Below are 13,074 nucleotides of genomic sequence, written 5' to 3'. Positions count from 1 at the left end.
TCTTTCTCTCTCTTTCTCTCAAAATAAATAAATAAATACATTTTAAAAAGGAAACTTTCATGGATGAGGAGTTGCTTTTTATGGATGAGCAAAGGAATTGGTTTCTTGAGATGGAGCCTCCTAGTGCAGATGCTGTGAAGATTGTTGCAATAACAACAAAGAATTTAGAATATAACAAACTTTGCTGATAAAACAGTGTCGGGGTTTGAGGGGATTGACTCCAGTTTTGAAAGATGTTTCATCAAACAGCATCACATGGTACAGAGAAATTATTCATAAAAGGAAGAGTCAATTGATGTGGTAAACTTTATTGTCTTGTAAGAAATTGCTGCAGCCCCACCAATACTTAGCATCCATTAACATCGAGGCAAACCCTCCACCAGCAAAAAGATTACAACTTACTGAAAGTTCATATGATAGCATTTTTTAGCAATAAAGTATTGTTTAATTAAGGTATGTACATTTTTTTAAAACATAATGCTATTACACTTTTAATGGAGTACAATATAGTATAAGCATAACTTTTATATGCAGTGGGAAATTTTAAAAATTCATTTGATTTGGTTTACTGCAATTTTCACTTTACTACATTGGTCTAGATCCAAACCTATAATGTCTCTGAGGTATGCTTGTAATAGTAGTAATCCTGGTCTCATTTTCTTTGAATTGAAACTCCTTTACGCTTCAGGAAGTTAAAAAACATTCTTTCTTCCACTTCTAAGTCCCTGATCTCTTCTTCAGAGATTTCTAATGTAGGTTACTCTAACTACATTCTGTTACAGATCTGCTAATCTCACTTATTTGAGAGTAGAGAAAACCAAAGTTTTCTGTTCCTTTTGCTGTTTGGGGAAATCCATTAGTGTTAAAGATAAGGGACTGTGTCAGGGATGTTGTCTTAATATATCTTATTCCTACCTCAGTGTTTGACGTAGTATTTTATGAAATGAGTGCTGAAATGAGACTTTCATTAATAGCTGGGTTTTTTTGTGGTTTTTTGTTTGATTTTTTATAAACAGCAGCACTTGTCACTACACTCAAGTGAAGATTATGGTTTTGGTTACATTTCAGATTTCTGCTTCAGGTGATGTTAACCTATTCCCCAACTAAGAGTCATAGTTAATGAAACTACAGAATAAAATATAAGCTAATTTGCACACACAGTATGCCATGGGTTTGAACCTTTTACTTTTTTTTTCAGTTTACTGACTCCTAGATAAAGATGAGCTGTACTCAATAATATCTGTTTTTCAAACTCTAAAATAGTTTGACTAGCATTCCACGTGTGTGGAATTATTCCTTGGGTAATTTGCTCCATTTATTCCTTAAAAAATATGTTTGATGTTCTACTAATTTCCTTTGCAAACTGCACACGGTTATTGGTTACAAATTAAACTGCCTATGATTGGGGAGGGCCAAGAATGGAAAGTGGTTTCTTCTTTCCAAGAAAATAAATAAATATGTTTAGGAGAAAGGCACAAGTATGGGAAACAGCCACAGTATAAAATCCAGAGAACAATTGCAAGACAGTGTTCAAGGAGTTACATGTTCATGTCTGGAGATAGCAGGGGGACCTAGTGTGGAAGAGTTTTGAGAACAGAGGTTTGGTAAGATGGGACAGGTTGATGGAATGGCAGAGAACATATATTTGACATAGGAGACAAGAGAAAGTGATTATACGTTCTAGAGTCAAAGAGAAATATAACGAAGGAGTTTAATGTAGAATAATGATGTAAGAAGACACAAGGCATGGATTTCATTTGGGAGCCTATTACAGTAATCATAAACATAAATGCGGAGAGAAGAGAACTGTTGGAGGCAGGGATTGGTAGTTCTTGATGACTGAATGCAAGGAGTAGAACTGGAAATGGGAAGAGACAAAATAACCCAAATAACTTCAGATTTCCAATCTAGGTTACTACTGACAACTGGAGAAATCGAAAGAGGGTTAATTGAGGAGTGGTGAGTTTGTTGGTGTATTGTATGGTGAAGAGTATGTAAGCTTTGTAATCAAACCAGTGGTTTTAAACCCCAGTCAACCATTTCCTAAGAGTGTGGCTATAGTCAATTTATGTACAGTCTCTGGACTTAAGTTTCTTCATTTTTTTTCAGTTTCCTCATTTTTAAGAGGAAAGAAAAAATGCCTGCATTATGAGATTCTTGCAAAAGAGAAATAAAGGCACATATGTTATCTATTGTTACCATTATTCAACCTTTCACTCTGAACAAGCTAGGTTATGTGTATGTTTCCCTTATTGTCAGCTACATACAATGGTAGACAGCCAGAGATGGTTCCCAGCTGGTTCTAAAGGCAGTTAGATGTTTTTGAAAAATATACACAATACGGGGCACCTGTGGCTCAGTGGGTTAAGCATTCGACTTCAGCTCAGGTCATGATCTCACAGTTTGTGAGTTCGAGCCCCGCATTGGGCTTTGTGCTGACAGCTCGGAGCCTGGAGCCTGCTTCGGATTCTGTGTCTCCCCCTCTCTCTCTCTGCTCTTCCCCACTTGTGCGTGCTCTCTCTCTCAAAAATAAACATTAAAAAAAATTTTTTTTAAAGAAAAATTTACATGTATCTCAATTATTTTGATTTACAAAAGGACTATTTTGTAAAGAACTATTTTGAAAAGGACTATTTACAAAAGAAATATGTTTTAAATGGCCTACAAACCAATTTTTGTGATTAGTAATAAAAATACAAGATTATAGGATCTCTCATGTACTAAGTTTCCATTTCTGTAAACCCTTTCTGGGATTATGCATTCTAAAGAGAAAGAGGGCTAGTGAATGGTCAGCTATGTTTATTCTCAGCGTTTCTGAAATTCTGACATAGAAACATTTAAGTTTTTTTTTCCTGAGTCTGTGACCTCAGTGGGAAGCTTACTGTTTAACATGCCTTAAGATCCTAAATATATGGTAGATACTGACTTTCAAGGTGAAAAGCATGACTTTTCTACCATTCAATTGTAAAAGTAAAGACTAATAATTAACATTCTACAGATTAAACAATTTTGTAGATACCTGGGGGTAAGACAACTAGGAAGATACTAAAATGTGTTCAAAGTGATAGTGAGTGAGGTGCAGGAAATTTTGTTGCCCTTTCAAGACCCTATTCATTCGTTCAATACTATCCAGCAAACAACTAAACAAACACCTCAAGTGAATGTGAACAATTATTTCTAATAAGCAAGATAAATATTACCAGTTGTAGAAATAGTTAAGAGTCAGCAGAGGCAGAAAAAACACATTGAAGAATTATAGCAAAAAATATTGAGAAAAGTCTGCAGAGGAATTAACAGAAGAAGATGAAGCAAAAATAAAGGTGATCGTTAGGGGTAATTTAGACACTGCAAGATAAGGACAGTAGTAATGAGTTCAAGGATGGTGGATACACTGGGGTGAGAGGCTGTAAAACTAGAGATTTAGAAAGTGTTTTTGTGGTACTTTTCCAAGGACAGGAAGTGGGATCTTATGGATTTGAGGCCTAATGGCTTTTTCTCTAAGTCTTTGAGGGCTTCAGGATGAACTTTTGGCACCATTTTATGTTCAAGACTATGGCTGGTGTGCTCAACATTTTAAAAGAGATAGATAGGGGGCGCCTGGGTGGTGCAGTCGGTTAAGCGTCCGACTTCAGCCAGGTCACGATCTCGCGGTCCGTGAGTTCGAGCCCCGCGTCGGGCTCTGGGCTGATGGCTCAGAGCCTGGAGCCTGTTTCTGATTCTGTGTCTCCCTCTCTCTCTGCCCCTCCCCCGTTCATGCTCTGTCTCTCTCTGTCCCAAAAATAAATAAACGTTGAAAAAAAAAATTAAAAAAAAAAAAAAGAGATAGATAGAATTTGGGTAACTGGACATTACTGTTGGGTTTTTTTTGTTTTTGTTTGCATTATGTTTTTAGTGAGAAAAATACATAAATGGTATGTGAGGCCCATAGATGTAAAAAGATGGGAAATAGTTTATAATAGAAAAGCCATATGAACAGTTATTTTGAAACATGTATCAGATCAACTAATGAGTGTTTTATAAGAATTTTTTAAACAGTGGTAAAAGAGGGAGGGAAAACTAGAAAATTAAGGCCAGTGAAAGACTTTGATCATGTAAAAATCTGGAAGCTATTGGGGAAAAAATACGTAAAACAAACAAAACAACCTCAAGCAGTTTTGCACCAGTAGGTTCTGTCATACTGATGGTAGTGATATGTTTATAACCGTGTGAAACGTGTTGAATATCATGAAAAGATGCTACATTTATCTGTAACTAGCCTTGGTAAATGTAGGGTTATTGTATGGTTTAATGTTTTTTGTTTTAAGTAGTAAGAAAGGGAGGCACACTTATGATCTAGTGTGGCATAAAAGCCAGGGATGCTAAATATCTCGCCGTGTGCAGGGCAGCCCCCTACAGCAAAGACCTCCAATGTCAATAATGCCAAGGGTGAGAAGCTCTCATTTAACACACAGAGTAAAAGAGCAGAACATACATTTTTTTCTTTGTGTTTTTTCAACCACCTGTGATGCTCAAATGACCTGTGGTGAAGAACAAGTGTTTTTGTTTTTAATTTCCAGTCTTTGGTGGACCTATACCTTTTGTAAAATAACAATAAAAATTTCATGGCACATCAAATTGTTATAATAATTGCTGAGTATTCTCAATTTCTGCACATTCTCATGAATGAATAGCAAGGAGTTTGTAGATTGGCTCCAGTCCATGGACATTTTGAAAAGCACTATTTTAGAGCTTTGTCCCTGAATATTCTGTAATAAACTTGTATAATTTTGGAACTTAAGGAAAAGTTTTAAAAAGATTCATGTATTTATGACAATTGGGCAATAGAGAGTTGCTCAATGGAAAACAAATGTGAAATATGTTAAAACTTCCACAATTAAATTAGGACACAAATGGTTAATGAGTTGTTAATAGTTGCCAGCATTTGTCTGCCATCCCCATTCAATAGCCCAGGCAGATGGCCTCAGCACTCCTTCCCATAGACCCCTGACACAGCCTCAGAATCCTTCTTAAAATAGTAATGGAAGCCACTACCATTGGAAGGGAGTTTGTGTCAGATATGAAATCTGCTTATCCTAAATTATGTTTGATGGTCTTGAGTATAATACTGTGATTATCTTAACCTTGTTTTTTTTTTTCTGATTTTTTAAAAACAGCATTTCTGATTTATCAACGTTATTAAAAATCTCAAAGCTTTTCATATGCTGGTCTTATCCCATGCATGCTATTCAAAATCTTAATCACCGTAAAAAAAAAAAAAATTGGCTGTGACTAAAATATATCTTGAGCTGAAGCAGAACATAGAGTAAAAACAATCACCAGTCTAGGGAAGAAAGAAAATCAAGGTGTACCTGGGTTTATATTTTTCAGAAGTAAAATCTTCCAGGAACTGTGATCAGTTTTTATGCAGCTTTTTAGTTTCTTTCATTCATTCATTTCACAAGTATTTACTAACCACCGTCTATGCATCAAGCACCATTCTTGATGATTGAGGTCCATCAGAACAAAATAGGCAAAACCTTCTGCCCCATGTCTGGAGCTTATGTGGATTTTTTTTTCTTAGCACCCTAAAAACTCACAAAAGTATGTAGCCTTAATAGCACAGAATTACAGAGTCACATGGATGTCTGTTATGGAAGCATTAATATTATCAACTGAAATTAAACAGTAGGGTGGTAGTAAATGTATATTGAGGTAAGAATCTCAAAATCAGGCTGTTTTTCCAGACTGTTCTTCCTCTTTCTGTAAAGCTGGGATCTGTACTACCTTGTAGCAATATAGCCAATATAAAATGTGAAAAGGAGTGCAAAAACACTGTGGAAAGTATAAATTGTTATATATAATCAAATTTTTTTTATTTAAATCAGAAACCCTAATGATGAAAAATATAGATCTATCCGGATTGGAAACACAGCTTTTTCTACTAGACTCTTACCTGTCAGAGGAGCCGTTGAATGTTTATTTGAAATGGGCTTTGAAGAGGTGAGTATGTTGAAGGGTTTCTTTTCCCCAATTCATGTACAAAGAATTTGTTGTAGTGTTGATGGATAATTACCTAAATAAGATAATATTTTTTTAATTAATTGATCAGTTTGGAAATCTGTGCAGCTAGTTATTTCTTCACCTGTTAGACATTTGAAAGTCACAGTAAATATGCTTTAAAATCACAATATAACAACTCTCCCACAGAGAAAATTCTTACAAGTCTTAATCCTTTAGAACAGGTAGGTCAGATATACAACCTAGAGACCCCATTGTGGGTCACTTTAGACTTTTGACAAAAACCTGCTTTGTGAGCACACATGAATACGAATAGGGTCTAACCACCTGTCTCCGTTAAGAAATGAGAAGAGTAGACACAGAAAAGCTGAGTTTAGTTGCCACTTGTAAGGAATTTCTTCTGTGACAGAAGAGAAGAATCTCAGTATGTTTTTTGGTTTTTAGGTCAAAGTAAACGTTTGGTGTTTTCATCCTCCGGAATCTTGTGGCATAGTTCAATTCTATGCCACAGTGAAAGTAGTTATCAATACCGTGAATTTTCTGTCTGTGTATATGCTTAGCCATTTCTAGTTCATGGAATATTGAAAGAAGTAGAACCAGCTTATGGATACTCGGTAGTCCACAGAGGCTGAATTGGCAAGGCTGTAGAAATTGTTCAAGCGATATGCTGAGTTGCCATAAGAGGTCGTTTCCTTTCTGCCTCTCTGCTTTTCTCCCCAGATTCTGTTCCAGGCTCTGAAGGGTACAATAGCGAACTACAGAAATAGATCCCATCTCATGTGGAGCTTGGATTCTAATAGGTTAGACAAATAGTAGACATGAACACAAAGATGAGTGCAAAGAAGAAAATAAGGCATGGTGATACGATTCAAAGCAGCTGTAGAGGCAGGCAGCTAGGTACAGATGCGTGGTCGGGGAAGGCCTCTAGGGAGAGAACATTTGAGCTGGGACCTAAGTGAAAAGAAGTATTTCAGGTACCTGAAGCCCTCAAGTCCAAGTACTTCAGACGATTCACATGTCCAAAGCACTTCCAGCAGGAGTAGCTTTGGCACAGAAAGCTGCACAGACAGGCAGAAATCCAGGGCATGGGGTTTTGAGGACTGTGGTAAAGACTTGGATTTCATTCTAAATGAAACGGGAAACCATAGGAAGGTTTTAGGCAGGGAAGGATATTTAGAAGGTTATTCTAGCTGTTGTAAAGGGAATGTTCTGGATGTTCTGGGATGAGGGCAAGGGGTGAAGCAGGAAGGACCAGTTAGAAAGTGTTTATTAACCTAAGGGAGAAACAGTAATGATTTGTATAAGTTCCATGAAGGCAGAGCCTTTTGTCTTTTTGTTCCCTGTGTTGCTAGCTCCTAGAATATTGCTGGCATGTTGAGGCACTCAGTAAATGTTGAATTAAAGACTGATAGCAGTGGAGATGGGGGAAAGTGGAGGCATCCAGAATTTTTTTTGAAGCAGAGTCTGTAGGACTTGCTAATGAACTACATGTGGGGTACAAGGGAAAGGAAGGAATGTAGGTTACTTTTAGGTTTGGTTTGAGCATCTGTGTGGATGCAGGTACCATTCAGATTGCGAAATCTGGGAGTGTGGCAGATACTGGGAGAAATCACTACCCAACTTGTGGATAATTATAACTGATAAAACTGTTAAACATAGCAAGTAGGCAATTGGATATATGAGTCTATAACTCGAAAGGAGAGGTCAGGCCGGAAATATAAATTGTGGTATCTGCTTGTAGTTACTCACAGACATCTGAACATAAAGAATTTAAAAGTGTAGAGGGGAGAGTTGAGAACGTTGCTGATTTTGTTCATGAAAATACAGATGTTTTTAGTCAAATGACAGAAAAATTTAGTAAATGACAACTGGAAACTATACTAATTTTTCATTTTTGAAGTGTCACAGGTTCTGTGGGATCATATTTGTCTTTCATTCAACAAATATTTGAGTGCCGGGTGTGATGACCAACTGTCCCAGTTTGCCTGAGGCTATCCTGGGTTTAGCACTCAAAATCCCACATCCTAGAAAACCCATCTCAGGCAGACCCAAAGATTAGTCACATGAGTGCTAGTAACAAGCTGAGACTTGCAGTAGTATTTGACCCACATAGAGCCACAGTTTCAGAAAAGAGTAACATGTTTTGATTCAAGTTTCTGATTGGCTTTGGGCATTGCACCTCAGGGCCCGTCTGAAGTCTGTGTGATATCAGTGTGGCTAAGTTGCAGAAGGAACCATTGGAACTGCAACTGAACTCGGCCATCAGAAAGAAACTTTGGTAGGTTACGGTGAAGTAGGGATCTCTCAGACCCATCCCCAAATGTTTATATTTTGTATATTAAAATCCTGGGCACTTTTGGGCCTACTTGCCTCTGAGGCTGAGCTCTTTGTGAAAATTCTGAGAAGAAGGTTGAGAAAGACCGGGATCCGCATGGCTGTGTGAATCATCAGGCTTGCTGAGTGGGATGGTTCCCGCCAGGTGCCACAGGAGGTGGGCAGTGTTGGTTGTCTTGGTGACTGGAAGATATTACCAGCATTTAGTGGGCAGGGAGGGGGCAGGTTTGCTTAACATCTGGCAGGGAGAATTGTCTTAGCAAAAATATGTTAAGAAATAGGGATTTTGTTAAATACTAGAATTCTCATTGATTTCTTATAATGTTACTGGATCTAGTGCAAAGCCTGTGATTTTGTCCTTTCATGAAAATACAGTGCCACTGATTAAACTTTTTGGTACACTTTGGCCGTGATCATACATTCTTTTAGGACTGATCCTGCAAAGTTGGAAAGGAAAGCAGCATCTCTGTCTTATCCGGGCCCTCTCTGAGGTGTGAACTGAACATAGATCCAGAAACCTATTATGCTGTGTTTCCACCTCTGTCCGTGGTGTCTTCTACCTTTCTCAGTGCTGCTCCACTAACAGTAGGAGATGGGAAACCTCCGTATCTGGTTTTGAATTAAATGTTGGTCTCTCTTCCCAGACCTCATCAGAGATGCGAGGTGGTTCCTTTCTGATGTTGGAAACTCATTGTGATCTGATTTGTGCTTATCATATATGTAATTATCACGGCTATAAAAATATTTTCTTTTGCTCAATACTTCCAACTTTTAATCCAGCTTGTGGTTATTGGTCTCTGATCAGTCTAAGATGACTCAATTATAGCATAACAATTAAGATTTGTTAAGTGTGAATCCTTACTCCAACAATTGTTCTGTGGCATCGGGCAGGTTATTTAACTTCTCTGAGCCTTCATATTTCCATATAAAGAGTAGGGATAAACCTAGTACCTACCTTGCAGGGTGGTTGTGAGAATTACTTGAGATAATGTATGCAAAATGCTTAGTACAGCACCTAGAACACATAAACACAATAAATGATAGTTTTGTTTTTACAGCTATTATGGGTAATGAATATAGAGAGCTTACTGGCCCCTTCTGGCTTTTTAAAAGGGATTCATATGGAATTAATTTTCATGTCATTAATGAGAAATGTCTTGGTCAGTTCATTCTGATAGGTCTGCCATCACCAGGGAAATAAGGTCATTCTCAGTTATGGAGCTTAACTTAAATGCTCACAATCTGTAAGTCTTACTACTGCACGTTAACAATAGTTTTCTCTCATATATATGCAGCTGGTGGAATTACTATTTTAACACTTGTTTCTCAGTGCCTTGAAACTTAATTGAATATATTTTCATTTCACTTTTTTTCTTGTTTGTAATTTGCTGACTATTTTACATTGTGAGCTTTGTTGTAATGCTTATTGTATCTTATAGCACTCTGATTATATTGTGGGTATTCATTAAATGAATCACTACTTGAAGAATGGGATTTTTATGGTTTGATTGTTTTGTTTGGACACCTTTGTATTTACTGTGAACAATCCATAATTTTGAATTGATCATCAGGGTGTGCTTTTTGTCTTCTTGGAAAAATTAGTGGACCCCATATACAGACTGCTAGTCATATAGCTATTCTTTAAAGTCTTGGGTTTAGGAGATTCAAAGAAAGAAAGGAGATTTATAACTTCTTGGTTTTATGTGACCCCCTGATCATTGTGTATGGCTGCATCCCTAGTAATTACTGTTACTTCATAGGGGATTTCACAGGGAATAGTAGTATTATATACTATTGCAGAGAAGATAGGAATGTACATTTTTGTAATTCTTATGAGACTTTGTGACTTACTGTTCCTAACAGAAAATATTTTTCTAAAGGCCTTTGAATCGATCAAATAAACTAAGCATTATATGCTAAGAAAGAGACCAATTTTCTGAATTTCCTGGTTTACATTTATGCAGTTTTACCTTTGTTTTTTTTAAAAGTGCCACAATGGTAGAAAAACAAAATGATTATTAATATCTGATGTATTCTATAGTATTGGTTTCATTTTATAGATCTATATATGAATGACTGTCAGTGTAAAGCAAAAGTTAAAAATTTTCCCATTTTTATAAATTCCAGGGAGAAACACATCTTATCTTTCCTAAAAAAGCTTCAGTGGAACAGCTGCAAAAAATTCGTGACCTGATTGCCATAGAAAGAAGTAGCAGATTGGATGAATCAAATAAGACTTACAAAGTAGAATTATCTCAGCAACCTGCACCCAGTACCCAGCTTCCCATTACACAGTCTTCAAATCCTAATGGGTTAACCCAGCATGCAGGGAACAGTGAAGGACAATCATCAAATCCACCATCTGCTCCAATGGTAATGTCAGAATTAAACCTTTCTTAACCAGTTCAGAGTATTGAAAGAGCAAAAGCTTTGAAACATGTGATTTATTCCTGGATTTATGCCCTCATATTCTTGGCTCTTAAAATTATAATACATCAGATTTCCTTAGCTCTTTAAAAAATTGTCATTTTGTAACAAGTGGGGAAAATGACCATCTTTTTTTATACTTTTAAATCTTAACTTTCAGTTTATTGCCTTTTAGCCATTCATCATTTATCATATAAATGTACCCGTTGCCTTGGTACTTAAATCAGTCATATAAATTAGTATGTCTTTAACCTAAAACACAATAACAGACTTGCAGGACGATGGCAGTCATATGAGATTTCCTCTACTGTATTGACAATTCTGGTCTAAATTTTACCTGCTGCCATTCATTCTGGGGATTATTAATTCCAATAACCAAACCCTTATCAACCCCTCAGTTTAGTGAAAGGAACCAACTTCTTTAAGTTTAAAGTAAATAGTAATGCATTCACTTCTTAAGAGTGGTGCTACCAGATTAGTGAAGCTTAGTTAGTGGCATACACAGATATATGCTTCTATAGAACTGATATCAGACTTGTGATCTCTTATAGGCATCCCTGGTACACTTAACTGATCTCATGTAATAGGAAACTATCTTGTTTACAAAAATCCCTTTTGATACAAGTCCTTAAGGTTTCCTCTGAATTTTCACTCTCAGAAAAATTTCATGATTTTTTTTCTCTAGTAATTTTATCAGTAGCCAGCTTCAACTCGTATCCTCTTGTGTTAATTTTGGTAAAACATCTTGTTGCTGTCCTCCATAAAGCAGAACTTCTATATAGAGTCAGTTATTAAATCTACCCTTAATGTTCAGCTGATTAATTCCCTAGTAGTCAAATGATTAGTGGGCATTTCTTTGTTTATGCTGAGAAGACCCTAAACTTGTCTTTAAAAAATAAAGAATAAAGGTGGTAAGGGCTGTCAGGGGAATAGACAGAGTCACTGTCCTTTCATGTAATTCTTGTTGAGTGGTTTCCACACTTTTTTTTTTTGTGGAGGATTAACTCCTCTGAAACATATTAGTGCTTCAGTTTACTTAAATTAACCTTGAAGTCTTTAAAATGTTTATTCCTCTCATTAACTTCACAGCTAATTTTTATTTATTCTTAATGTTTATTTGTTTTGAGAGAGAGAGCTCAGAGAGATGTGTGCAAGAGATGTGTGCATGCCAGCGGGAGAGGGGTAGAGAGAAGGTGGAAAGAGAGAGGTGTAAGTGGGGGAGGGGCAGAGAGAGGAGGAGAGAGAATCCCAAGCAGGTTCTGCGCTGACAGCAGGGTGCTCGAGCTCACGAACCATGAGATCATGACCTAAGCCGAAATCAAGAGTCGGATGTTTAACTGACTGAGCCACCCAGGCGTCCTTACAGCTAATGTTTATTTATAATAATAATAAATACAACTAGTGTTTGTGAATGCTCTCAAGAAACTGGTACTGGATACATTAGGTCAACTAGTAATAATACCAAGTGGCAGTGGCCATTCCGTGAGATAGCATACGTGAAAACTTTTTTTAACTATAAAGGTTTGCTCTTGGTAATAATAATTCTTTCTGTAAAGTATCTGAGCTGCTACATTAAGTGGCAGAATTATCACAGAGTAACAGAAAAATGTGACTGCTTAACTCTAATGTGACAGAATCGTAACCCTAATCAGTCCATTCTTTAGAACAGTGGTTTCCACTCTTTCTTGATTGCACATCTTAACAGTAATACAGGTGTTGAGTACCTGACCTGGCATCTGTTTCCTTATAAATTATATACTTCTAATCTGTTATGTACCTTATAAAAGAATTGTGTAAAGAAGGTGAAATAAAAAGTAAATCTAAGATGCACCCAGTAGATTCTTTTGTGCTCCTCTCATGAGCATGTGTGCTCCATCATAGATTGCCTGACGTCTTCAGTTTGGCAGGTAAGGTTGATACAGAAGCGCCTTTCACTCCTTCATTTTTTAGCACCATTTCTTATGTTTTCTAATCATAGTGCTAAAATATATGTTTTAAGATTCCCTACTTCATCTTGTGTTGGATCTCATTGTTACGGGTTAAAATGTACAGTAGTAACCAGTTTTACAGAAAAGCATATAATATACGAAAACATTTTATTTTACAAAATAGCTGTTTCCTAGACTAAGTACTGTTTTGGCTCAGGAAACCCATTCGCATTTTCCATCTCATCTGTAACCTCTTTCCTTTTTTTGATTCTTAACCTTGCAATTCAGATACACTTTGAGGTCTTTAAAACTCTGTAATCACCAGAAAGCCACTGGATGCTGTACTAAAAACAAAATGCCATTTTATTGACAAAACAAATACAGAATT

General features: G+C 36.7%; 1 protein-coding gene across 4 annotated transcripts in view; it reads left to right on the top strand.

Annotated features, from left to right (window-relative positions):
* NGLY1 (N-glycanase 1) overlaps positions 1-13,074 on the top strand; it is a 61,923-nt gene that overhangs the window by 4,825 nt on the left and 44,024 nt on the right. For 3 of the 4 annotated variants that reach the window (XM_027040922.2, XM_027040925.2, XM_027040921.2), the window contains exons 2-3: positions 5,865-5,979; positions 10,459-10,704. In XM_027040922.2, the coding sequence (XP_026896723.2) occupies positions 5,865-5,979; positions 10,459-10,704 (361 nt within the window). The remainder of the gene's footprint in view (positions 1-5,864; positions 5,980-10,458; positions 10,705-13,074) is intronic. The other variant, XM_027040923.2, reaches the window with a different exon arrangement.

The sequence above is a fragment of the Acinonyx jubatus genome, chromosome C2, assembly GCF_027475565.1.
Source record: "Acinonyx jubatus isolate Ajub_Pintada_27869175 chromosome C2, VMU_Ajub_asm_v1.0, whole genome shotgun sequence".
NCBI classification, from domain to species: Eukaryota; Metazoa; Chordata; class Mammalia; order Carnivora; family Felidae; genus Acinonyx; species Acinonyx jubatus.
Note: the sequence above shows the minus strand (reverse complement) of the source record. Positions and strands in the feature narration are given on the sequence as shown.